Source organism: Marmota marmota, unplaced genomic scaffold, assembly GCF_001458135.2.
Source record: "Marmota marmota marmota unplaced genomic scaffold, marMar, whole genome shotgun sequence".
NCBI lineage: Eukaryota > Metazoa > Chordata > Mammalia > Rodentia > Sciuridae > Marmota > Marmota marmota.
The window spans coordinates 22,160,982-22,188,503 of NW_026000174.1; the positions used below are offsets into that span (position 1 = coordinate 22,160,982).

At 42.6% G+C, this 27,522-nt stretch overlaps 1 protein-coding gene across 18 annotated transcripts in view; it reads right to left on the bottom strand.

Moving 5' to 3' along the window:
• Positions 1-27,522, bottom strand: part of Dennd2b (DENN domain containing 2B) — a 152,314-nt gene that overhangs the window by 27,534 nt on the left and 97,258 nt on the right. For 12 of the 18 annotated variants that reach the window (XM_048788292.1, XM_048788291.1, XM_048788288.1 and 9 more), the window contains 3 exons: positions 22,634-22,738; positions 5,283-6,527; positions 1,861-1,997 (listed from right to left, as the gene is read on the bottom strand). In XM_048788292.1, the coding sequence (XP_048644249.1) occupies positions 1,861-1,997; positions 5,283-6,527; positions 22,634-22,713 (1,462 nt within the window). In that variant the 5' untranslated portion in view covers positions 22,714-22,738. Of the gene's footprint in view, positions 1-1,860; positions 1,998-3,984; positions 4,077-5,282; positions 6,528-22,633; positions 22,739-23,582; positions 23,625-27,522 lie in introns of those variants that run through there. The other 6 variants (XM_048788296.1, XM_048788295.1, XM_048788299.1 and 3 more) reach the window with 3 other exon arrangements.

Consider the following 27,522-nt stretch of genomic DNA (forward strand, 5'->3'; position numbering starts at 1 on the left):
AGGGCTCTCACTCCTACAGTCTTCCTACTATGGTCCAGTACTGCATGGCTACATACTATATGCATCATTCCTGGATAATCTGGGTTGGAGCATGGCTGCTAATCTCCCCAGAAATGCTAGTCCAGCAAGATGTAAGGAGAAAACTATGAAAGTGATGGCTCCGATCAAATGACCAACTAAATGGTCATCTCTTCACAAGATTCCCATATTCTGAAAATTTGGAGGGTTCACTCTTTCTCTAATGTGTAAATTCTAAGACTATGCTCTCCAGTTTCCAAACCAAAGACATGGTGGTGCATGCCTGTAATCCCAGTGACTCCAAGGCTGAGGCAAGAGGATTGTAAGTTCAAGGCCAGTCTCAGCATCTTAGCAAGACCCTCAACAATTAGTGAGACCCTATCTTGAAAAAAAAAATGTTTAAAAAAGGACTGGGGATGGAGTTCAGTGGTAAAAGTGTCCCTGACTTCCATCCCTAGTCAAAAAGAAAAAGAAAAAAAGGTTCTGAGCGCAGAAGCAAGCAAGCACACAGCATACCACTTACCTCCCCTTCACTGACCTACACTAAGACACACACTTTATTTAAGCAGAATCAAAGCCCCCCACTGAAGAGGATGAGATCAGAATTAAAATGAATGCCAAAAATGAACTCAACTCAGCCTAGACCATCTATTTTTTGTTGACCTTTGCACTCAAGTTTGCCAACACCATGTTCTTCCACTTGTTGGAAACAATTTTCCATGGAGTATTGCATTTCTGCCCTTCTTCTGAGCAAAGGACAGTTCTGGACTATATTTTCCAGATGTTTATACAGCAAACAGCCTTGGAAAAATGGAGATATTTTTCTCTCTTCTGAGGAGAGGGAGATTTATTTCCTGATCGGGAATGATAATGTTTCCTTGTAGGCAAAGGTTGGCAGGTTTGCTGGTAGCCCCTGAGAAGACTAGGTTTTACCAAGACTAGGCTCTCAGGTTTTTCAGCTGGGACACAGTATGGAGCTTCTACGTGGGCCTCCGCCATACTGCCGCATAGGACTTGTGAGCAAGGGGGCCCGGGGGAACATTAAGCTCATGCTGCCTGCTGTGTCATAAATAATAAAGTACTTTATCTATAACCTAAAAGTCTGATGTCTTCTAAAAGCATCTATGAATCTAGGGCTATGAAATTTGTTAGCTTATACTAAAAACAATGTCTGTGCCCCCTGAAAATGCATATGGTGAAACCTAATCCCTAATTAGCACTGGTAAGTGGGGTCTTTAGGAGGTAATTAGGTCAAGAGGACAGAAACTTCATGAATGGGATTTGTGACCTTATAAAAGGGACGCCAGAGAACTCCCCCGCCCCTTCAGTCACATGGGAGATGACAGATGTCTTTGAATCAGGAAGCAGGCCCTCACCAGACACTGAATCTGCCAGTGTCTTATTCTTAGCTCATTTAATTCTAACAAAAACCTTAAAAAGTATTATTACTGTTACTATTTTTATGGTGGTTCATATCACATCATGATCACTTTATAAGAGAAAAACAGAGCCCTCACAACAGTTAAGTGATTTGCTTAAGGACACACAGCTAAGAAGACTGCCTGTTGGGCTCTCATGTCTCAAAAGTAAAAGAAAGGAATGATTCATTTTTCCCTTCATGTGATCCCAAAGGCCTTTTGGATTTCAGTTCACTTTAGGGTTAGGCTTTAGTCACTCAGATGCTCTATCTTGCTAAGGTACTTCCTCTGATGCCCATTTCAAGGAGGCATTCTCCAAGATAAGAACACATCTGCGCACAGGCAAACCTGTGAGGATCTCCTGTTTCCTATTCTTTTGCATACCCCAGAGATGGCCCAGCCCACCACATCTGCCACTGCTTACCCACAATATCTTCATAGGCATTCTCTTCTAAAGTGCTTTTGGATCCAAACTTGGGTTGGCTCTCAGTACCATTCTCAGTGGGAGAAGAGGGGTATAGGGACTGGAGACTGGATGCATCCTCAAACTCAAAGGATTTTCTGTGAATAATAAGAGCAAAAGTCATTCCCACTGAGCCAGATCTCTGCTGCCTCATTGGGAAATGGCCACAGACAACAAAAACTAGAGGTCCTCCTCAGAAAACCAGCTACCGAAAAAAAGCATTAAGGTGGATCCAAACTTTCCATGCAAATGAGAATGTATGGTGTAAAGGGTCCCAGTGCGGGTGCCTGCATTATGCCTCATCCCTAGTAACACCAACATCAGGTAATGGTTACCACAGCTTAAAAGCATGATATGCATCACACAGAGGTAGGAGAGGCCCCTCTGAGGACCACTGATGATACAGGATATTTGGGATGAGGTCAGAGGAATGTAGCTCGGAGCACCACGGAAGTCTAGAGGATAGACGACAGCTCATTAGCAGGGAGGCCTCTAGACACTACTCACATTTGTTTGTTGGTGTCAAGTACTGCATCAAATGCACCTTTATACATATTATCTCATTAAACTTCATAATTGTTCTGACAGGTACTGTGCCATTTTACAAATAAGGAGATTGGAGTGACTGGTTGGCATGGGCTGGTTTGTTGAAATAGCAAGGACTAAACCCTCAAAACAAATCAAATGCCTCTGAGGTAGAGCTAGGAGGACAATCTACAAACTTCTCTCCAGGTAGCTGCTTGTTCCTTTCCACCCCTAGGTTATTGTCCCTCTATTGTGGAATTTCAACCACAGCTTATCAGTCCCTAAGATGCCCTGAGCCCACAGCACTCCTTACGCCTCTCCCCTCATCTAAGTTGGGACCCCAGATGTATCCTGTCCCTCTTCAAGGCAAGTCCCAAGCGGGCTCCTGAGGAGGAATCCCTCCCATGAACACCTCCCTCTTCCAATGACATCCTTTTCTCTCTTGTTTACCAAACAACTACTAAGAATCCTAGGAAGCAAATCAATGACTGAAAATGTCCTAAAGACCACATTGTGTTGTTGGCTGGCCTGGCCCCTCTTCCACACTCAACACAATAGAACCTTCTACGCTGGCACTCTCTTCCCTTGCCCCTATGACGCACTGCCTCCCAGTTTTCAGCTACCTCTCTGGCAGTTATTTTTCAGGCTCTTGTGAAGGATACTCTTTCACTTGCCTTTTAAATGCCAGGATCTGTCAGAATTCTGTCTTCAGGACTCTTTCCCCACCCCCATCTGCACTTACTAGGGGTAAATATCCATGGACCAACACCCTATCTAACATTCATACCAAATTTCTGTGTCTGGCTCAGAAATTCTTGACTAGTTAAATATCCAACAGCTGAGTGTAGTGGTTCCCAAATGTTGATGTAAGACCAAGTATCCACTGGCACATACAGCAGAAAAGCATCAATCTTAGGCAAGCAGTTCTCTCGAGTCCGTGAATGAGACACAAATCATGTTCTGTCAAGTTATCTTTGAGAATCTGCCAGAAAGGTACTATATTGAAGACCCTCACATATTGTCTCTCATTAAGACAAATATAGTCAGTGCTTCTTGATTTTTTTAAACAGATTTCTTTTTCTTTGATCAAATATCAGCAGACCTGCATTTTTAAAAAATGAAAAAGTAGGGGGGCTGGGGATATAGCTCAGTTGGTAAAGTGCTTGCCTTGGCCCTGGGTTCAATCACCAGCACCACCAATAAATAAATAAATAAATAAAAATTTAAAAATGATTAAAAAGTATATAAGAACCACACCTGGCTAAGAGTACAAACTTACCAGTTCATTCTCCTCAGAGGAATATGTTCACCTTGTGGTAAGACAAACAGAACAGCTTACACTTTTAAAACTGTTTCTCTTTTTCCCAAGAGCAAAGATTTCATTTGCTAAATTCTTATATAAAGTAACTCTACCATATAAAGTGTGTGTGATATTTATGTATATATTACATATAAATGAACTCTCCCCCATTCCCTCTTGTTACCTAGTTAACTGCTTCTAAATTTAGGTTAGCAATTCTGTCTTTGAGGGGCTTCCCCTCACTCCCCAGTTTAAGTTACCTGCCTCTGGGTATTTGCAGAGTCCTGTGCTGACATGGGTCATGGAACATCTCACAGTGTCTACAATTTATCTGTGCACTAGTCCATGAAGTCTGTGAATGGAAGAACCATGTTATTTGCTTCTGTGTATCTTTGACCAGCACAAGGCTTGGTGCACCGAAAGCTCTGGATGGGTGTTTGTAGAAATGGATGAATAAGGACAAAGCAAACAATCCTGGCAGGCTGGTAAAGAATTAAAGAGCAACTGAGTATTCTGGGGTGGGCCAAAACATGGGATTAACCTTAGCCATGGGGTGTTCTGGCTCAGGGGTCTGAACCTTTGTGATTCATCCTCTATACACATGGCAGGAAAATTTAACATGAGATGGGATATGGTGGATTAAGCCCAAGGTATGGGAACAGACTGAAGAATCCCCAGAAATGAAACAAACCTGAATGTCCATCTGTCTTTGAGCTAATTGAGAAAGGCAGTGAGAGGGAGGAGAAAAACTCTTCCAAAGGAAGCTGGCTCCCAACCCTCAGAGAACAGATGCCTGTCAATTTTAACCAACTCCAGCAGCTCCAGCTCCCAAGTCACTGTGGGCCCTGGTAGTCCAGGGTCAGTCAGAAAGGCTGACTGGGAAACCAATAAGAAGCTAAGAATAGGTAGTTCTTGGACTTAGCCAAGAAGAAGGTGAAATGTTTTGGTTTTTTTTTCACTCCTTTTTCCATCAGTTTCATCTTTCCCTCCTCCATCGGTCTTCCCTTTCAAGATCTAAGAATCCTCTCTTGAAACAGGCCCAGAGTTTCGATATGGCTAGGAGGCCCTCAGGAGAGAAGAATCATGTTAAATTTGCTAACACTACTGTGTGAATCATAGAATGCAATATTCAGATAATTCTTCACTAGAAAAGTTTCCAGTGCTGGCACTTCAGGTAATAGTGAGGCTGAGACCCTACCAGTCTCCTCAAGGGACCACCTGCTTGACCTAAGAATATGATGGCTCTGATCTTCCCATGAAAGATTAAGGAGTTTCAGTTGGGCTCAGGAAACAGCCCAGCTCTACCCTAAAGGCCAAACCCAGCCAACATCTGCAATACATAGAAATGGGAAGAAGTGTCTTCATCCTCCCACGCCCATGCACATATCCTATGAGAAAAGAGAAACAATCTCATTTTTCACTACAACCACCACCAAACTAATGGTTATTCAGTGCTTCAGAGTCTAGGAAGCACTCCACACTACAATCTGCTTTTGCATCCTTCATTTAAAAGAAAGCCACTATGTCCCACTATAAGACACAAGGAAGGGCATGTTACCTGCTCTGGGACTTGCGATGACTACGCATGTCCTTCTTGGGTCTTCGGGTGACTGGTGGGGCTGGGGTGGAGGGCAAGGGGGGTGGAGCAGCAGGTGTGGGCGAAGGAGGTAGACCATTGCTTGGCTTACTCTTGGGGTTCTTGTCAGCCTCATATTCAAAGGTGCGCTTGGGTTTGGGGACAGGGTTCACAGCAGGATCAGGGGAGCTCTTTGATGGCAGCAGCTGGGAGTTAGGATTATTTCCAGGGGTCCCTGACTTCAAGGAACCACTGCCTTCCCTCTCCAGGGGCAGGCCCGCCTCCCCCCCAACTCCAGGCACTCCTGCTGCCCAGGTGCCAGAGCTCACACTCGCGCTCCCTGTTGGTTCCTCCAAGGTGTCCAAGGTTCCTGTCTTCCTTCTCCCACGATCTACACTGTAGCAGCTGCTGGGGAGCTGGGGGAGCCCCCGGCCTGGCTGCTCCTTCAGGGCCTGTTCAATTTTCTGGATCCGGCTCAGCACTGCTGAGCTTTCTTTCTTGCTGCCATGCCCCTTGAGGAAGGCACTGGGCTCACTCCGGCCTGGCCGCTTCTCCAGCCGGTATAAAGAGTCCCGGACAGGGAGTGTCTCTGCCTCTTCCTCGGTCTCAGGGTAGGAACACTCAGAAAAGGTCCTGCTCATCCTCCGGAGGCCCTTGAAATCAAAGGTCTTTTCTGAGCTGCAGGGGGATGGCACCACACTGGGGCAGCCCTCACTGACTACCCACTCACCCCCAGAGGCCTCCCGTTTCTCTCCACAGAGGCTCATCCTGGGCGAAGTCTCTCGGCGACCTTCCCATGCTGAAATCTTCTCCCGGATGCCCAGGCTGTGGGCACGGGTGCCAGTGCGGGTCAGCAAGACACTCCGTGAGCCAAGTGCTGGCCCTAGGAATGGGGTGCTCTGGGCAAGGGGGAGGCAAGCAGCTACTCCCTCTACATCCTGGGCTGCACACTGGACATTCTCCTTCTGGTTCTCTCTTTTGCACACTGAAGGGCTTCTGTCCAAATAATTGGAGCTAGTGGCCTTGATAGGACAGATGGGTGGAGAAGTATCTGGGGAAGGATCTTGAGGATCTCGGGGTAAAGAATCACAGCGGTGCCAGTCCTTGAGAAGCACTCGGGAGCTGGAATGAGTAGGGTACCTGCAGGCTGAGGTTTCACTATCACTGAGGGGATAGATGGGACTCCTTGGTGGGGACAGAACTGGAGGTGGAGAGACTGACTGAGACCTAGAAGCAAAAAAAGGTAAAAAAAAAAAAAAAAAAAAAAAAAAAAACATTAGTGAGTAGGTTAAAAACCAGAGGCATCATGTTTTATTCTTAGAGAACCCAGCATCTCTTTCCTGTAGAACTCTCAAAGTCAAAAGCACTCTGTTCAAGCAATGCACCTTCAAGGATGTCCTCAAGGAGAGAAACAGCTCCTAAGCCACATCAAGCCAAACTCAATGGGCCTCTTTGCCCAACTTGCCCCCAGAGACCCCACATAATGTGAGGAGCAGAAGCCTGTTCTATGACAGTCTAGAAATCCCAAGAATCTGTATCTGCCAACAAGAGGTCAGTGAGATTAGTGATACACTATTAAATGGCTAACAAATTTCTACAGTATAAATATTCCTACTATTCCTCAGCTACTATTGTGATACCATTAAATATAGAGTGAGAGGGCAGCATGTAGAGTGATCAACTCCTGTGAGCTGGTACAAGGCAGCTTCAGCACACACTATTTCCTGAAGTAACCCAAATACATACTTTGATCTTTCCCTGAACTATTAATCCCCTCTCTCCTACACCTATGCTACTGAACACAAAATCCTACTTCCTCACTTGGGTCCTAACAGGAACTAGGATTCCCCAAGGCCAGAACAAAGTTAAAAAAAAAAATCCTCAAGAAAGAGTCCTCTCTGCCCTCTCCATCAGGAGACCAATGGAGAAGGGACATAACTCCTTAGATAGCTCCATCCTACAAAAGTGGCATCACATCCAACAAGCCTCAGCTATCTTCCAGCTCCAAATCCATATATAGACCTTAGCAAATACTAAAAACAGTTCTCAATGGTTTTACACATATTAACTTATTTAATCTTCATGTAAGTTTTATAAGGTTATTATTATGTGTTACTACATTAACTTCATAGTACAAATCAAAGACACTAAGATATGTTAAATATCTCATCCAAGGTCACTCAGTTCGTAAGGGAAGACAGGACATAACCTTACACTACATTATGCTGCCTCTCTATAATGAATAAGCAGTAGCCTCTAACATCTTTTTTTTAGTACAAAATATTGAAACCAGAGACACTTAACCACTGAGCCACATTCCCAGCTCATTTTATTTTTTATTTTGAGACAGGGTCTTGCTAAATTGCTGAGGCTGGCCCCCAACTTGTGATCTTCCTGCCTCAATCTCCCAAGTCACTGGGATGACAGATATGAACCAAGTAGCCTCTGTCATCTTTGTGAACCACTGGGCCTTCAAATATGGCTCAACAGAAACCCCTAGCACTGGGCACACCCCAGGCTAGAATGCAGCATTTTTAAGTATCAGGGAACACTTTTGTCTTCCCTGCTAGATTATTTCTTCTAGGTCAAGGGACACATAGTCAGTATGTAGAAAGTGCTTAGCGAATGAACAAAAAAAGGCAAAGATAAAGGTAAATGAGCTTATTGAAGAGAACCATGAGCAAACTTCTACACGCATCTTTCTGTCTACTATAGAAATCACTGTCAAATTAAGGAACTCTTTCTGAATAGGTTTTGTTCAAAGATAGCAGAATTTGGCCAACACTGCACCTTGTAAAGACCTACCTGATCATAACACCATGGCTTTCAAAGCTGGACTCCAGAATGCCATGCTATCCACAAGACGGCAGCCAGCTGCCCCTGAGCCAAGCTGCTGTCACCGCTTGTTCATGTACAGAAAACTGGAGCTCGGGTGAGTTAGGCACTGGCCAAGAATTCCCTCTTGGGTCATAGCCTCTGGCTGCCCCCGATCAACAGGAAACCTCAACATGCTTAAGTTGTTTTTAAAAGGGCAAGTCAAACAAGAGCTATCCTACATGTATATGGGCACAGATGAGAGAAATTCGGAGCCCAGCCAAGCCAATGACCAAAGAGACTGTCCAGTGAGGATGTGTAAATGCAGCAAGCCTCAGCCCCCGCTAGGGTAAGCTGGAGCAGGACAGTACACCAGGCTCCAGCCTTAGGAGATCTGACACAAACCTTAGGTCTCATTTATTTTATGGAACCATAGATGTAAAAGATGCAGGATTTGGCAAACACTGCACCTTGCAAAGACCTACCTGATCATGACACCATGGCTTTCAAAGCTGGACTCCAGAGTGCCATGCCATCCAAAAGACAGCAGCCAGCTGCCCCTGAGCCAAGCTGCTGTCACTGCTTGCTCATGTACATCCATCAGTCCTAGCCAGGTGCAGTGGTACATGCCTATAATCCCAGTGACTTGTGAGGCTAAAGCAAGAGGATCATGAGTTCAAAGCCAGCTTAAGCAACTCAACAAGGCGCTAAGCAACTTTGTGAGACCCTGCCTCAAAATTTAATTTTTTTTTTAATGAGGATAGGGCTGTGGATGTGGCTCAGTGGTTAAGTGCCTCTGGATTCAATCCCTAGTACAAAAAAAATTCTTCAGTCCATCCTCCTAAGCAAATGAGTGAAATGAGTGGTTACATTCCAAAAAAGGACTTGACTTTAGTTATTCTCGTTTGGAGGTGAGATAAATTGTGTCCATCAGTCTCTGTTCCCAGGTTAGGGAAGAGTTCAGAAGAACCTGTCACTTAGAGCAGGGATGCTTAAAAGAGACAGGTGTCAGGATGCTGGTTCTTTGTGACAACGAGTTTACAGAGCATATAGCACATGTTGGAATGAATGAGAGATTGCTCATTCTTGGGCTTCAGTTTCATTCTCTCTAGTTGTTTCTTAGTCCTCAACTTGATATTGGAAATGAATGTAAGATAATTCTCCCCTTGCTGGGCAAGAGGAAATAGTGGCCAGCAGAATGGCAGTGCCTAGATACAGGCAGTGTCAAGAAGCCAACCATCTGAGCAAACACTACTTTTATGTCTGGTCTCCACTCCACTACTGACAGAAAATCTAGCTTCCTTTCTTCAGAGCTCTAGGGACAGCTCCTTGATAACCTTCACTGAACATGGGAACAAAGGAAGATACCTATTACCCAGACCACAGTGTCAGCTGCACCAGCCTTGAGATGCACCTTGGCTCCTCACCCATCTGATCAATCTATATTGTGCACCAAGCACATTCTAGGTACCATTCTTGGCATTAAGGATCAGCAAAGAGTAAAAATATAAAGTCTCTTTTTCTATAGTTTACATTTTGGTAGACAAACACAGCATTGCTTCATTTTACAGTGATTAGTCAGTAAGCAAAGCAATTCTGTCAGTTATGAGGCCAATAAAGAATAAAGGAGAGCTGGGTGTGGTGGTGTATGCCTATAATTCTAGCTACTCTGGAGGCTGAGACAGGAAAATTACAAGCTTAAGGACAGCAGGGGCAACACAGAGAGACCTTGTGAAAGAAGGAAAAGAAAGAAGGAAAAAATAAAAGAGAAGGAGAGGGAGGGGGAGATAGGGAAAGAAAGAAAAGGAAGGGAGAGAAGAGAGAGAGTGAGAGAAGGATAGGATGAGATTCATAGTGGGGATGAGTTTCTGCTTTATATAGGAAGATTATGGAAGGCCCTTTGCCAGGGGAACATGTAAACATAACCAAAAGGAAGGAAGCAATGTGTTCAAGACAGAAAGAGCATACAGGTTGAGACAATGGCATACTTACTGTATTCCAAGGGCAACAAGGAGGCCAGTGTGAAATAAGAGAAGAGCAGTGGGCTGGAGATTAGTCAGAGAGACACCAAGGCCTCTCATGGAAGACACCAGGGGCCACTGATAAGACTTGGGCTTATACTTAAAAGTAGAAGGAAGCTCCTAAAGGGATGTGGAAAGGAGTGATGTGACCTGACTTCACATCAGAGAATGATGTGTAGAGGTGTGAAGATGGAGGCTACCTGGAAGGCTACTGCAACAATCTAGACAAGGTCATTATGATGGCTCAGATTACAATGGTAGCAGTAGAGAGGGATCTATTTTGAGAGCTTGGTCAACAGGATTCTCTGATGAGCTAGATGAAGGGAGTGAGGGATGAAGTCAAGGATGACACAAGATTTTGGGCCTGAGCACTGGGCAAAATGGAATTCATATTATTCAATTCAATTTGGGAGTGATTAGTAATATACAGATATTTATTTTAGATTATCTGACCAGAGAAGGTCATCTAAGGTATAAACATCGCCAAAGAAGTCCAAGGACTGAATCCTGGGATTTCTTTCCAGTGTTTGAGGTCAGGATGAGGAGGAAATTAGCAAAGAAGGGCATTTGGTGAGGAAAGAGAAAAACCATGAAGAGTGATATCCTGAGAACTTCAAGAAATAGGGAGGGATTAACTGAGTCACATCTGCCAACAGTCAAGTGAGAGAAAGTATGAGAAATGGTCATTTGATTTGCCAGCATGGCAGTCACTGTGATCTTGATAAGAGAGGATATGGGAGATGTAGGAAGGAAAGCCTAACTGGAAGGAATTCAAGAAAATGGAAGGACAAGAAGTAGAAGAGGGAACAGAAATAGAAGTGGAGGAGAGTTCAGACAATTCAGTTTTCCTAAGAAAGGGAACAAGAAAATGAGATGGTAGTTGGAATGTGGAAGCATTTGGGTTAGGAGATATTACAGCATTTTTGAATGATATGCAATAAGACAGAACCACTGTCAGTGCAGCACACAGAGGATACAAGTACAGGAGTAATGGTCGGCGGGCAGGGGGTAGGTAGGAACCCAATGCTCACCTAAAAGGATTTGCCTTGACTGTATAGCATTCTCTTTGCCATCCACTTGACCCAGCTATCATCTCACATGGTCTCATTCCTGGGCTGTTCTGTGCTTCCTTGGCCCCTAGCTTTACTGATGTTATGTACTGTCAACTCATTCCTTAGAGAGAAAAGGTCAGGGCTTTTCTTCCCTCTTCCAAACATCTGGATCCAAACACCTCCCCCAACACACTAACCTTTTTGATGACCAAATCCTATCAGTTCTGCTTCTTGACATCTTTCAGATCTGTCCCCTCCTCACCAACTCCATTACCATTACTACTTCCTTGGTTCAGAGCTTATCTTTCACCAGAACTATTAAAACAGTCTCTTAAATTCCCTCTCTCCCTTCAGTACAGCACCTGTTCTGGTCTATCCTCTCATCTTCTGACATCTTTCTAAAATGTAAAGCTGATTATGTTTGAAACTCCCCACTATCTGCAGAATAAAGTGAAAGTTCACTGGCATGCCTGACAAGGCATGAGCTGTTCCCTACCTTCATCATCTCACACTGTTTCTCTCCACACGGATCCTGTATCCCACCCTCAGACACATCAAACTCCTAGCTTTTTCCCACCCTACCCCCTCACCCAGGTGGAGGTGACCAATTTTAGATATTTCCACTATGCCTGGAAAAAATATCTATTATGGTATGTATAACACTTTATATGTCATACTGTTTACTCCTGTTTTTTCCCCCACTACTGGGAATTGAACCCAGGGCTTGTGCAAGCTAGGCAAGTGCTCTACCACTGAGCTACATACTCAGCCCTTCACCTGTTTTCCTAACTAGACTATGAGTAAAACTACATGAAGGTAGTGACAGTATCTTGTTAATCTTGATATAATCTGCACTTTGCACTGAACCTAAAATTGAGTAGACATTAATGTTAAAATGTACATTGCCTTTATGTCTTCCCATGGCACTGTCTATAGGCTTCCCTACGTGTCGTTTTTTTTTTTTTTTGTACAGAAAGGTACACATTAGTGAAGCCTAGTACAGCTCTCAGTCCTCTCTTATAAGGCAAAAACTGTATATCAGACCAAGAGTCTAGACATCTGGGTCCTAATAGTTCCTCAATTTCTAGATGTGTTTCTGGGCAAGTCACCTACATCCTCTAAGCCTCAAATTCTTTATAAAACAGGAAAAACACTTACTTCTGAATATCCTTGAGATACTAATTGTGTAACTAAGATGATGTCCATTTATAAAAGTGAAGACTATAAATAATCCATAATGACAAAAGAAAAGTAAATACGAAGCAGTCAACAGACAGCCAGACTTGGCTCTTGTCATCTCTCTCTGTTTTACAATCCCAGTTTGCCCCTTGGGAAGGCAGCCACTGTACAACTGGGTGCCTGGTGCACCACAGCCATCAGCAGCAGCTAGTTCTGCTGTTCAGCATGGGTAGGGATGCCAACAACCACAATGTACAACGGTCCAAAACTAACATTTTCAGGGCATAGGGAAGAAGATAAACATTCAAGAAAGTGGGATGGGGGTGCAGGAAATTTAAAAGAGAACAATAAACATACACAGAGAGCATATTTATGACAAGTAGTAGGATAAAAAGGGTATGAAGTAAGGTATGGAAGAGAACAAATTTAAAGAGTAAACAATGTGTGTGCATATTGGCTTACACATAGAAATTGAGAGTTAACATGCAAAATACTCAATCTGACACTGTTTCTCATGAACATGACCCAGTTCTTGGGTCAGTGGGTGCCCTCTCAAGCAACATAACAGGAAGCATTTATGCTAAAGGATGTCCTACAGATCAAGGGGTTTTGAGGAGAGAAGGCTGTGTGTAGCCCTTGATGATAAGGCAGTTTTGAACTTGGCATGCTCAGAGTTGCTTTTTTTCTTTTTGGTCCTAGGGATACTACAAGTATTAGTCCCAGGAAGGGACCAAGTTGGAGCCACTTGGGGAAAAGTTCTACGAATCCGAGCAATAACCTCAGAGGCCCCATGATGTGGTAAGCCTGTCTGCAGGAGCCTGGCTTGTCCCTACTAAACAGGTATCTAGCCTGCTTCAAACAAAACTGCTTCAGAGTTGACCATTTACCATTCAAGGTCTGCTCAACTAAGGTGCACCCTGTTGGATCAGCAGGCACCAGCAATCTCTCATCACTTAGTGATTACCACAGCTCTAGGGATGACATTCTCACTGTGCTACCCTGAGGCCATACTTTGAGCACAGAGGAGGAGGAAAAGAAGGAAGGCAGCTTGAGTCCTATCGACAAGACCTGGATTTTGTTCCCTGGCTACAGAAGGGATTCTCCCAGTAACTCTAGTGCTAACATCTCACTTCAGAGCAGTTCTGATAAAAAGCCAAAGGACAGGGTGTCACTTGCAACTTGTCCTTCCTCTTCCCAAAGCAATCTCTTCTCAAATGGCTAGGAAGCCCTAAGAGAATTCAGAGCAGCCTCAGCCTCAAGTGGGGCTATATCCAGACCAACAGACGCAGAGACTTGCAAGCTTTATCACAGCTTGTTAGGATAGGCAAAAAAGTATCTGGGGGCTGGAGCATAAATTAAGTTGCCTTTTCATCTCCAGAAAGCACATCTAAGCTGATTTCTAAGGAAACCCAAAGAGAAGTGGTGAGCTCTTTTATGGAGTAGGAATCACAAAAACTCTATGTAGTAGCAGCCATGAACATGTAGAAGCCCCCTCTGAGGCTATAGGTGCCTGAGAGCAAAATCCCAAAAAGCCCTAATTCAGTACAAACTGGGCTGCTATACAAAGCAGAGCGGGCATTATGCAGAGCCAAGAGGGACAGAAATCCAGTAGTAGGAAACCATGCCAAAGGCACTTGTAGTTGTTTTAAAAACATGGTCACCAAATTCTTTGGTGTGTTTCCTGTCAAAATGACCTCTCCTCGTGAATCTGGGTTCTATAACTCCTTGGGCAATAGAATACAGAAATGATATTGTACCACTTTTTAGAACCAGGCATCAAGAAATTAGCAACTTGTAATACCTGATCCCCATGCTATAAGCAAGGTCAGGCCACGTGGAGAAGGTATGTGTTAGCATTCTGGCTGAAAGACTCAGTGGAAGTCCCAGCTAATATCCAGGATCAACCTTCAGATGTGTGAGTTAAAACATTGCCAGGGGATACCAGTCCCTGGCCATGGAATCACTAAACCTTGCGGTCTTTTTAGCAAGGTCCCAGATGTCTTGAAGCAAGGACAAGCCATCTCAGTAGTCCTCTGTCTGAATTCCTAAGTCCTGGAGTCTGGGAGCAAAATAAAATGGCTATTTTATACCATTAAATCTGGAAGTGATTTTTGGCAATAACTGAAACAGAATTTGGTTATTTTTAAGTGGGATGCTACTGAAGCAAATTTTTAAAAATATTGACTCCTTGTCTCTGGGGCTGTCAGTAGGAGCTTAAGGCCAAGTAAGAAAATGTCATTTAAAAGCTGAAGAAAATAGTACCTTTATTGTGTTTAAAAGTTTGGTGATTCTCTCACCTATTATTCATGGAATACAGGAAATATAATAATAAATTTGATGAACTAGCTAAGAAAATTTGCAGGCAAAATACTAAGGTGCCATCTGACTTCTAGCTGCCAATAATACAAGAGAAAAGAGATAAGCTAAGAAAGAAATTGTGCTGGGTCAGAAAAGAAAACTGTTTCCAGTCTCTCTAGACAGGAAAAAATTCTCAAATTAAGAAATGGCTTCCAGATTGTGGTGATAGTTTTATTGTGTGTGTGTGTGTGTGTGTGTGTAAAACAGAGGGGGGGGGGGACTCAAACCGTACATTTTACATTATTTTTTTATACATTATCCTTCAATATACCTGTAAAAATAAAATTAATTAATTAATTTATTTATTTATCTAAAAAATATGTTTATTTATTTATTTTTATGTGGTGCTGAGGTTTGAACCCAGTGTCTTACATGTGCAGGGCAAGCACTCTACTACTGAGCTACAGCCCCAGCCCCTAAAAATAAAATTTAAATGAGGCTGAAAAATCCTTGTAAAGACCTCAAAAATTATTTTAACATACTGCCTCCTAGAACAGAAAAAAGGTCTTCAAGGTATCTTAAGAGCCAGTCTTGGCAGATCCTCTATGTAAACAATTAGACTTCTAAGAATCGTAAGAACCCAGATTGGAGAGAGCTTTATCCTTTGTAAGGATTATTTTTGTCAATTATAATGGATTGTTAAAAAAAACAACTTACGAAGTTTTTAAAGAAGTATATCAATTTGGACTGAAAAAAAGAGAGACAGTACAAAAAGAAAGGAAAACTATGAACTCTTGACATATTATGGGCATGAAGAAGGTGGAGAAAAGTATTCACCTGTAAGAATGAGCTTCTTTTATGGAAAAGGAAGGATAACTCAGAGGGCAGACCCAAAAATATAGAGGGTGGAAGCAGGGACAAGGTAAATGACTCTAAGGCAGTAGAATAAGACTAACCAAGAAATGCGCCCCAATGAATATAAAAATTTCAACAGACTGGTGACTTTTTCTTTTTTTAAAGAAACATCTACAGTGGTTATCCTAGGCCTGTCCCATCAGTGTATTTTGAGGGACAAGTATATATTCTCTTTGTAGATCTTCACAGTGAGAGAACAGTACTCAAGGAGCTGTATACAATGAAAGGAACTGCACACCAAGAGCCTCATCTATGCCTGGATCTGATTTTGATGGCAAGATCCTCAACTTCAATGCCATTAAGAGGATGAGATCTACATTTTAGGGAAAAGATTGAATATGCTTTGTATCTGGAATTATAACTGGAGGACAACTATAGTAGATTGTATTTTCCTAAGACAGCAATCACAATGTACTCCCATCCCATATATATCCTTCTTACAATAAGATGTTTAATACTATTTTCATCAGGTGGTGAGAACTACCTTCCCTTCCTTTGAACTTACCTCTTTATTATGCCATACAATAGAAGAGAGACTATGTGATTTCTGAGGCTAATTTATAAAATGACATGTATAAAATGACATGTCATATTATAAAATGACATGTTCTCTTCAGATGCTTACTCTTAGAATCCAAACCCCATTCCATAAAAGCATGGAACCAAGTGTAATGGCCACATGCAGGTATTCCCAAATTGAGGTCCCAGGCAACAGCCAGCATTGTACAAGCATTCAGATGATCCTAGCCCCTACTGAATCACCACCAATCTTTAAGACACCCTAAATGATGCTGCAAGGAAGACAAACTTTCCTGGATGATCCCTATGCAAATTGTAATTTGTGAGCAAAATAAAGATCATCATTAAATTTGGGGCCATGTGTTACAAAGCAACAGATAAGCAGACCAGTATTAAAGGTATCATGATTGAATTCTAGAAAGCATCTCAGGTAAGTGGGGGGACTGAGGTCACAGATCCTCCTGAGGGGTGGTCTGCCATGACTAGGACAGGAGAGAGGGTCTACAATGTTTTGTGGGGCAGTACTGGGGATTGAACTCAGAGGTGCTTTACCATTAAGCCACATACCAAGTCATTTTATCTGTTTGTTGTTGTTGTTTGTTTGTTCAAGATGGGGGGAGGGGGAGCCTGGGGTTGTGGCTCAGCAGTAGAGCACTCACCTTGCATGTGTGAGGTCCTGAGTTCGATCCACAGTACCATATAAAAAATAAATAAATAAAATAAAGGTATTGTGTCTAACTACCACAAATATATATAAAAGACAGGGTCTCAATAAGATACTCAAGGCCTCATTAAGTTGCTGAGGCTGGCAATACTCCTGCATCAGCCTGCCAGATCACTAGGATTACAGGTGTGCGCCACTGTGCCCAGTGCTATCTTTTACCCACACCTACTATTTTCATAATTTTTTTCTTTACTGCAAGCCCTTACTCTATTAATATAGTTTGGATCTGGAATGTCCCTCAAAGGTTCATGTATCAAAGGCTTGATCCCAGACACAGCCATGTTCAGAGGTGGGCTTTGGGAAGTGATTGGATTATTAGAGTGTTGAACTCATCGATGGAATAACCCATTAGTGCATAACTGATGGCATTATTTGGGAGGACAGAAACTTGAAGAGGCAGGGCCTAATTGGAAGAAGTAGGTCACCAGGGCCCTGGAAGGGTATAGCACATCCTCAGCCCCTTCCTTGCTCTCTGCTTCCTGGCTGCCATGAGAGCAGCAGCTTTTATCTGCCACACCCTTCTGCTATGATGTTCTGATTACCTAAAGCCCAAATCAATGGAGTCAGTGACCATGGACTGAAATCTGGAAACATGAGCCAAAATATGTCTTTTTAATTTAAGCCGTTTATGTCAGGGATTCTGGTCACAGTAACAAAAGCTGACACATGCACTTTTCCTGAAATCTAAAGCACAGGGTCCAAATCTGTGCCCACTTTGACAGTGGAACCTCAAGGCATGTCCAAATTTCACCATATCACTAAAAGAGGCCTCTCTTTTACTGCATAGACTTCTGCAGATGTGAATTAAAATTATAGTTCTACTACTGTTTACCTGTGTGGGATTTACCATCTTCTCATGTAACATAAGAAACTAGGCCAGATGAATTCCAAGCTCCTTCCCAACTCTAACATTCCAAAAGAGTACGTGCTGAGCACCAAAGAGCTCTGATTGAGGAAAGAAAATAAGACTCATACGGATATCCACCCTTTGGGGTACACTATGATTAGTGCCATTTGGAGGCTTCAAAACAAGGTTTCTAAGAGTAAATGTAGAGAGGAGCTACTGTTTCTTAACCAATCCTAGCTGACTGGTTAAGAAAATCCCTGGAAAAAAGATGCAGAAATATAAAGTTTTCTTTGGTGAATGACTAAGGGTAGAAAGAAAGACCAGGGCCAAACCAAACTAAGAAGCCTTGCCAAACAGGCAAGGTTGACCTTATCATGGATGGCAATAATTTTTGAGCAGGGAGATGACAGTAATGTTTATAGGAATGTGAATGTGGTGGTACAATAAAAAATTAGAAGGATCAAGATAGGAAAGCTTGGTTATTCCTCTCATTAACATTGTATCCTTCCTCTTCTCTGTGCCTCAGTTTCCCCATATATAAATCAGGTGGGTTAAACTGAATGACTTCTCTTACAGTTTGGATCCGGAATATCCCCAAAAGGCTCAAGTGTTGAAGGTTGCTGCTCCCAATGCACCAATGTTCAGCAGTGGTGCTTTTGGGAAGTGATTGGTTTATGAGGCTCTAATTTCATCAAAGGATTAATCCACTGATGGATTCATAATTGAATGAACTGTTGGAAAGTGGTGGAAAGTATAGGAGGTAGGACCTAGCTGGAGGAAGCAGGTCACCTGGAAGGGTGTATCTCCTCCACAGACCCTTCCTTACTCACTCACTCTGCTTCCCTGCTGCCATGAGATGAGCAGCTTGCTCCACCATACGTGCCCTTCTGCCATGATATGCTGCCTTACCACAAGCACAGAAAAAAAAGGAGCCAGATGACCACAGCCTGAAATCTATAAAACCATAAGCCAAAATAAATCTTTCCCCTCTAAATTGATTTTCTCAGGTATTTTGTCACAGTGACAGAAAGATGACTAATAATGCAAGCTCTGAGAACTCTTCTCAACTCTACCCTTTTAAGATCTATAGAGTGGATGGAAATAGAGTCCAAAGCTAAGAAAACCCACGAGGGAAGTACTCAAGGACCCCAATAGCACAGCAGTCTATGCTTTATAAAATGTTGCCCTCCCAGCTACTTAGTCAACTGACTGATAAGCAGGTGGCACCTTCTATATGCTAAGCATTGTTCCAGGCTCTGAAAACACAAAAAGAAGCCAAAATCCTTGCCCTTAAGAATTCCACATTCTTACAGATATCCAGGTTTTGTGCACCTAAAACCAGAAGCAAGTTCTCAAACATGAGACTGACATCCTATATTTCCAAGTCACAATGACTCAGTACTAGAATTTCATAGTAAAAAAGTTGTGGAAGAAATCTGCAGACACAGAAAGTCTTCTGAGAAGAGCCCCTTCTGCCTGCCAGGTCTTACTACACAAGTGAAATTCCTTAGTCAAGTTCCCCAATAAAAACAATTGAATTGGGCTGGGGTTGTGGCTCAGGGTAGAGGGCTTGCCTGGCATGTGTGAGACACTAGGTTCAACTCTCAGCACCACATATAAACAAATTAATAAAAAAAAAGGTCCATCAATAATTAAAACTATATATACATAAATAATAAACAGTTGAATTACCTCTGAATATGACATTTCCTTGTCTGCAAGTGGCCAACTGGTTCTGGTCCTACTCCAGGTCAGCAGCACCAACACAATAAAGCCTGACCTCTGAAATTCAGGTTTGAGAATCCCACCCCCACCCCCAAGAGCTGGGTGCCAAATTGTGTGAGTTGGAGTCAGAAGAGCCTATGGGGAGGTGTATCTGGCAGGAAAGGGTGAAGCAGTGCATCCATTCAGCCAATGAGAAAAAAGAAACCTGTTCCAGGAGCCGAAGACACAGCAAAGAACAAAACTTAGATGGTCAAATGAAAAACCTCAGATCTCCTCTTCCTATAGATCCCTGCCAAATCAAAACTAAGCTGCAAAGGAAAAAAAAAAAAAGGAGATAAAGTAGTAAAACACCTATAAAAACCTAGGAAATGGAATCCATGATCTTTAACACAGACTGGTGCAACAGTATATAAGGTGCACTCTTATGCAAATTAAGGATAAAGCACAGCAAATATGTATCTGGACAGTTCACAGGGTCCCATATGCCCATCTCCACCAGTTTCTCGTGCCCCAGAACTCCTCCCTTCCCCAAAGCTAGAAATAAACGTTTCTTAGAATCAGTGGGTTACACTGCCTTCATATGGATGATGTGAAGGCCTCCAAAGTGGCCAGAGTGTCAAAGACCAAGCCTTTCAAGCCCCTGCCTTCACCAAACAAACTTCTGACTATACCAAAGTATTTATTCTTCCTTAGATTCCTGGGCTGGCAATGATAAAAGGATCCCAGGTCACTGCCAAACATCTATTGAAAGATCAGACTAAGAAATTCAGGTGCCATGATCATGGATCTAAGTTGTAAATGCCTTAGAGAGAGAATGGGTCAGCCCTCTATGTTCCTGTGTCCAGCACAGTGACTGGCACCTAGGAGAATCCTCAGAGTTCACTCACAATGACTTCTTAAGTGAACTAGTGATTTCCTGCTTTATCCAACTGGGGGTTAAGACAACCAAAGAAACCACAAGATCACAATGTCTAACTAACCTCTACAGCCCAGGGGTTGCCTCTGAGAGAAGTGCATAGCTAGCCACAGAGGCCTGTGACTCCGTGCCAAAAGCCAGGTTCCCAGAAAAGGAGGGAGGCAGAGATGGGAAATGTGGCAGGAAGGAAATGAAGACTTAGAAGGGAGGCTGGAAAGATGCTTTTTTAAGGCCCATCTGAAACTCAGATATTTACAAACACTACCCAGCATGTTTTGATAACAAGCAGGCTGAGAAGCTAAAGGAAGAGCAATTTCTAAAAACGTTTAAAAACATGTAGGCGTATATTCCAAATAGAAACTGGGGATGCTGTCAGCAGTCTTCATTCTGCTTTGAAACTTAACATAAATACTGCATATCACCTCCCACCCATACCAACCCATGCATGGTAGAAATTAGATGAAAAAAGGATTAGAGGAGTTGAGTGTTGCTGGGTATGGTCATCTCAAGTATAGTTCTAAATGCACTATTAAATATGCCATTTCTTTAAAATTAAGAATAATTCTATAGAATCTCATATTTATTTCACTCCCATGATAGTCTGACATTTTTTTAAAATGGGGAAAAACCAGACATGGTGGTGCATGCCTGTAACTCCAGCCTCTTGGGAGGCTGATAAGTTCAAGACCAGCATGGGCAACTTAGCGAGACTTTGTCTCAAAACAAAATCTAAAGAAAGGGTTGAGAACATAGCTCAGTGATAGAATACCCAGTATCCCAACCCCGCACCAAAAAATGGGAACTTTAATTCCAGTCTCCACCTGCCAACTCAATCATGGTAAGACTAAAGAGCAAGACAAGCCACCAGGCTGGTGACAGCATAGCAAAGTGGTTCCCACAACAGGCAGTAAGAGGCAGACTTTGAGATCTAGACTTAGTTCTGCCTTGGCCAAATGTTCTGGGAAAAGTTCAGTTCGGACACAAGTTCTTACTAGTCTTGCTGTGGATATAAAACTTGTTTGGTCAAGTTCCATGTTCTTACATAACTAGCAAGGCAGTCCTGCCAATCCCTGTGTGTTTGACACAGTGTATCAGACTATTTCTACTAGTATGGTACAGGGAACATGTATGGTACAGGGAACCCCTGCCTCATTTCCGCCAGCCATTCTCCAGCGGGTACATCCTGTGTCCTTTCTACCAACAATATCTTGATGCTAACTCTGAATGAATCAAACATCCACCACTGCCTCTGGCCAGACCTGACGGAGCCCCACCCCATTGGGCCTCAGCCTAGCACTGTACAGCTCAGACATCCAGGAAGGATCTAATCCTATCCCAACCCACAGCTAGACAGTCTTATAGATATCCAGCCTAGTGGCTGAGGACCCAACAGTCAAACTTGCCCACTGAGACTCATCAGAAGAGGCTGGAAAAGTATGGAGAGAGAGAGAGAGAGAGAGAGAAGGCAGGCAGACAAGCCTGAAGGCTAGTCTAAGACATTAGCATTCAGCCTTGCCCATGAACTGAGAAACCCTAGTGAGAGCACTGTATGTCTATCTGCCAGTCTGGAAGCTTTTATCTCATCACGGGGAGATTTAGCCACTATGCTAAGCACCAAGATATATTATCTCATTTAATCTTCATAGCAACTCTGTGAGATAATTTTATATATGAGATAACTTGGATTTTAGGAGGCACAGGGAAATGTTCTGAGATCTATTTGGCAAGTAGTTAGAGCTTGAATTTGAGCCCAATTCTATAGGACTCCAAAATCTGTGGTTTTTCTATAGTCCTACATTCCCATTTTTAAAAAGAGGACAAAACCAGAAGTGGATTATAACTTACTTTCAGTAAAATTTCCCACACTATCTTCTTTACAGCCCAACCTAAATTCTTATAGTCTAGACTTCTACTTGGAACTTGTGCTAAGATGCTTAACTGCCTACCAACCTCTACCCCAATGGGGTCAGTCTTCCCTATGGCAGTGTAACCCCAAGCTGTCTCTACCTTGGGAAGAGATTATATAAGCTACTTCTTGCTGGCCCCATCCCTGGAGTACTAGGGGCCTCCAACAGAACAAAACAAAGCTTGTTTTAGGGTTATTGTTTGTTATTTTTATGGAAATGAATAGAACTAGAAAAATAATGCATTTATCAAAGAAGAATTCTGCCTAATGGTCAGCATGAGCTGAGTCCAGACAAGTCACCTGGACGACTGTCAGACTCATAATGATAATCATTAATATTTTGGCAAAGATCCCACCAGGACCCAGGCTATTCGGCTATCCTTTGATGCCATCTCCTAGCCATGCTCCCCCACTCACCTGCTCAGAGTCTCCCGAGGAGCCTTAGTGCCTCCGGCTCCATGGGTGATGCTGGAATTCTTGTTGGCAGTCATGGTCATTTCGGCTCTCTGCAAACCCAGAGCCCTGCAAAGAAGACAAGTCCTGTAAGCCAAGTTTCCACAGCAGCCAGAAGTACCTCAAACCTCTTCCAGATGACCTCCAAAAGGGTTTCTGTGGCAGGAGGTAGAAACCACTTTGCCACATATGTTTAACTCCACATGTTATAGCTTAAAAGCCTCAAGAAATACCCCGCGTGGGGTTGGAAAGAATCTGTGAGCTAACAGATAACCTATTACCTCACAGAAAATGATTTGAGAAAAAAAAACCTTCCATCTCCTCTAATTCCCACCTCTCCTCATTACTTAAGTTAGGTTTCCCATTTTTTTATCATTCCATACAGCACTTATGATTTCTGCCATATTTGTACACCTCCTGACGTACTATTTTTTCAATATTTTTTGTGTGAATAAGCTTGAAACTGGCTTTCTTTTCTTAAAATATTTTAACCTTGTTCTAAACAATAAACCATTCATTCAACAAATATTTCTTGAACAACTATGTCAAAGGCAAATGCAATCCAGCAAAGAATAAAACAAAGCCCCTGACCTCCTGGATGTTACATCCTAGTGGAGAGAATCAGATAATAAGTATGTGTCCTGTGTGTGATGATTAAGTGTGTGTTTGTGTATATATGTTAGTTGATAAGTGGTATTTAAAAAATGAAGCAAGGGAGAGGCAAAGAGAATAAAGAGGATGTGGTATTTTAAATAGGATGTTTGGAGAAGACCATTTGGATGAAGTGACATTTAAGCAGACATAAAACAGTGAGCTAGAAAGGCTAATCATATTTTTTCTAATTCTTGTTAAATGAAATTAATATGCATTAAGATATTAATATTTACAAAATAAAAAATGTTTATTCACATACCATATAGTCAGCTAATCCATCACCAATGGTAAAAGCTCCATTCTACAGAGAACACAATTTTATGACAAACAATGAACAGGAAAAAAAGATAAAAATTTAATATTATATTCAGATTGGAGAAGAAGGAGTAAAATTATCTCCATTTACAGATGGCATGATTTTGTAGGTAGGAAATCCTAAAAATTCCATGAAAAAAAAACAAACTTTAAACTAGTAAGTGCTATAGTTTGTATCTTAAATGTCCCTCAAAGGTCCATGTGTTCTAATTCTGGTCCCTAGACTGGCACTACTGGGAGGTGGTAAAACCTTTAGGAGTTGGCCTAGTGGAAGAAAGATAAATGGGAAGTGGATAAATCCATGAAGTGGATATTGGAACTCCAGGCCCTTCCTGTCTTTCTCTTTGCTTCCCAGACACCATGAGGTGAACAGGCCTTCTCCACTTCATGTTCCCAGCATGATGTTCTGTGCTGCCACAGACCCAAAACAACAGGGCCAAGCAACCCTGGACTGAATCCTCTGAAATAGTGAGTCAAAGTAACCCTTTCCTCCTTATAAGTTGTTTACCTCAGCCATTTTGCCATAGTAATGCAAAGCTGACCAACACAATAAGTTCAAAATAGCTTGTAGGATAAAAAAAAATGTATTAAAGCAGCTCTAGGCTCTCATCTATGCCTTCATCTTGGTTCCTTGGCTAGTCAGGCTAAGGAGAGAAGATTCTCTGAAGCAGAGGAAATGCCCACTGGGAACACAGCAGAGAGGCAAGGGGCATATGAGACTGTTTCACAAATCTAAAGCTCCTTGAATGGCAAAGTCCAGACAGAAACTGCATATTTGGAAAATGAAATTGTCCAATTAGCATCTACAACCAATCACCAGTCCCTCAAAAACTCAGCTCTGAAAAATTACAGACAACATCTGAATAACTAAAATCCAGAGAAAGGAACACAGTAAGTGTTTCCCAGGTACTTGAGGTGCAGTGGAAATAATACCTGTCAGAGTCAAATAACTGCATCTAGCCATGCCTCTGTCAACTGCTAGCTATGTGACCCTGCACAAATATGGCCTGAAGACTCACTTTTTCACTTTAACTGTAATAACATGACCTACTTCTCTTGACTGCTATGTTGGGCACACAGAAGCTTAATAAATGGTTTTTCTTCCAGATCACGCTTCTCTGGGTATTTAGGAGACAACCACTCCATTCCCAAGCCTGAGTCATTTTTTATACTTCCTGATATTGCAATTCAATTTACCCTATGCCAGGAACTGGGCAAGGCGCTAGAACATTCTCTGCCTTACAGGATCCAACTGTGAAGGGAGAAAACTCAAGTAAACAGTAGACATCAAGATCTGGGGTTGTGTATCAGTATAGAGCACTCATCTACCATGCGTGAGGCACTGATTTGATCCTCAGCACCACATAAAAATAAAGATATTGTGTCCACCTATAACTAAAAAATAATTTTTTAAAAAAAGTAGACATGAAGAAGATCTCATGGAGAGCTAGGACTGTAGCTCAATGGCAGAGCACTTGCCTAGAATGTATGAGGCACTGCATTCGATCCTTAGCAACACATACAAATAAACAAATAAAATGAAGGCATTCTGTTCATCTACATTTTTTTTTTTTAAAAAAAAGAAGGTCTGGGGCTGGGGATGTGGCTCAAGCGGTAGCGCGCTCGCCTGGCATGCGTGCGGCCCGGGTTCGATCCTCAGCATCACATACAAACAAAGATGTTGTGCCCGCCGATAACTAAAAAAATAAATAAATATTTAAAAAAAAAAAAAAAAAAGAAGGTCTCATGGGGAAGTCAATTAAGCCATAACCTATTTGTTTTTCACAATAAGAAAATCTAAAGAAAAGCTAAGGTACATTTATTATGAGACATGCTGCTAGATTCCTTTTATAATTATAGTAGTTAATATTATAAGCCTTCACAGGTATTGAAACATCTAATCCTTTTGAAAGCCCTGTGTAGTAGGAACTATTACTACTTATACTTTACTAAGGAAATGAACATACAGAGCAAGGACCTAGCTTGCCCAAGTCATACAGCTAGAGTGGAAAGGCAGGGAGGGCTCTGAGCTCAATCCAACCCTACCACCCCATCTACAGATGCGCTCCCAAAGGTCCAGGAAGGGATGTATTGGAGTTCAGTTTCTGAATAAAGCTGTTTCTCAAGGTTGCCCACCATCTAAGAATAAACCTTCCTATCCTAGAGCAAAAGAACTGTTTCCTCTTGTTTAGGAAAAGTCCATTTGGTGCCTTTCAGCAAGCATAATTGTGGATGTGACAACATGCCTTGAGGAACCCCCTAAGAGTGAAGAGGAAGAGACACAAGCATGTGGAGGGAAGCTTTCCATTCTCCTGGGGTTAAAGTTGCTACTGAAAGCAAACAAATACCACCAAGCACTCTTATTTACTAGTCCAGGTGAGAAGTTAGAGACTTGAAAAGGAGGCCTCTAAACTACATGAGAGAATTTCTGCTGACATCTATGTGACTTTAACTTCCCAAGCAATCTGCTCACATAGATATAGTTATAGCTTAAGAAGCAACTGGAAGGGCTGGGGAAAAAAGTGGCAAGGGGGACTAATCTTTTGTGTGTGCTCTGAGAACACAAATACAGCCAAGGCAATGCAACCAGCACCTTAACAGTACAGTCTACCACATAGCACGCAGCTGCGTCTGACTACTCTTGGGGGTTAACCTGTGCTCATCCTGTCCAGTAAACACCTACTCAGACTTTCTTACCAACTCCTTCCTGCACCTTTCTCATCCACAGGTCCTGGCCAAGGAGATAAGGGAACAACCAGCAGCTACCCAAAGAGGGGCTTGCTTTTTCATTTCTTCCTCCAGGAGTCTAAGCAACCAATATAAGTGCTCATATCCTAAGAGGCCTAACAAAGGCAGCTAATGAGGATGACCCTTTTCTTCATGACTCTCCATCCTCATGCTCAGCACTCGGCTATCTTCTGGATCCTCACATCAGACCCTATTCTTCCTGATAAAGGAAAAGCCCTGCTAAATTCCATGTGGAAAAGACCCCCCGACCCTGCTCCCCTGAGGAATCCTACGAATGAAGAGGAGAGAAGCTTCCCATTCTCCTGGGGTTAAAGTTGCTACTGAGGGAGGTAAACACAATCCTTCCCTGCCTTCTCCCCTCACCAACCACCTGCCTGATTCCCGTGAGGATAGAAGGGCTTCTAGAAACAGACCAAGAAAAGAACTTTAGATACAGGCATGGCCCTTTTCTATCTTCCTGGGCCTGCCTCGTTCATTCTCCTTCTGCCGTAATTCCCTTCCCCTACACACCTACATACAACCCAGGAAAGGTCACCATTAGAATGATTATTTGGCTCTGCTCTGCCTAAAAATGACAGATTACAAAGGAAAGGGGAATGAGTGAATATACCAGGATAATGGGGTAGAGGGCTGGAGGGAAGGGGACGCAGGGATAAGGTTCCTCAAGTCAATCCCATTCCTTCCAAAATGCCAGACCCCTTTTTTTCCTTCACTACTTCTATATACCTGGTACCTTGGATCCCTTCCATTTCAGCCTTGGGATCTGAGAATCTACATCCAGAAAGACCTTCAAGTAGAAATAAGAAGTGAATAATGAACCTAGTCAGGTGGAAAGGAACCAGGGCTTGTTTTGCTGGGAGGTCAGAAGGATTGCCGGGTATTTTTACAAATCCCTGGGAGGCTGAAATCTCCCTCAATCAGCCATAGAAGTTTATTTTGCTGTTGTTAAATAACAATCAGAAAAAAAATCAAGGCTTCTTTCCTCCTACACACTATTTCCCAATCCTCTCTCTCATAGAAAGCCTTTCCTTTAAATTTGGATTTTCAACCTCAACCAGTTTTCAAACCACTCTTCCAGCCAGATGGTCCTTCTCCACTTTAGCACAGATTTTGTAGAGGCTTGTAGTTGGGTTTAA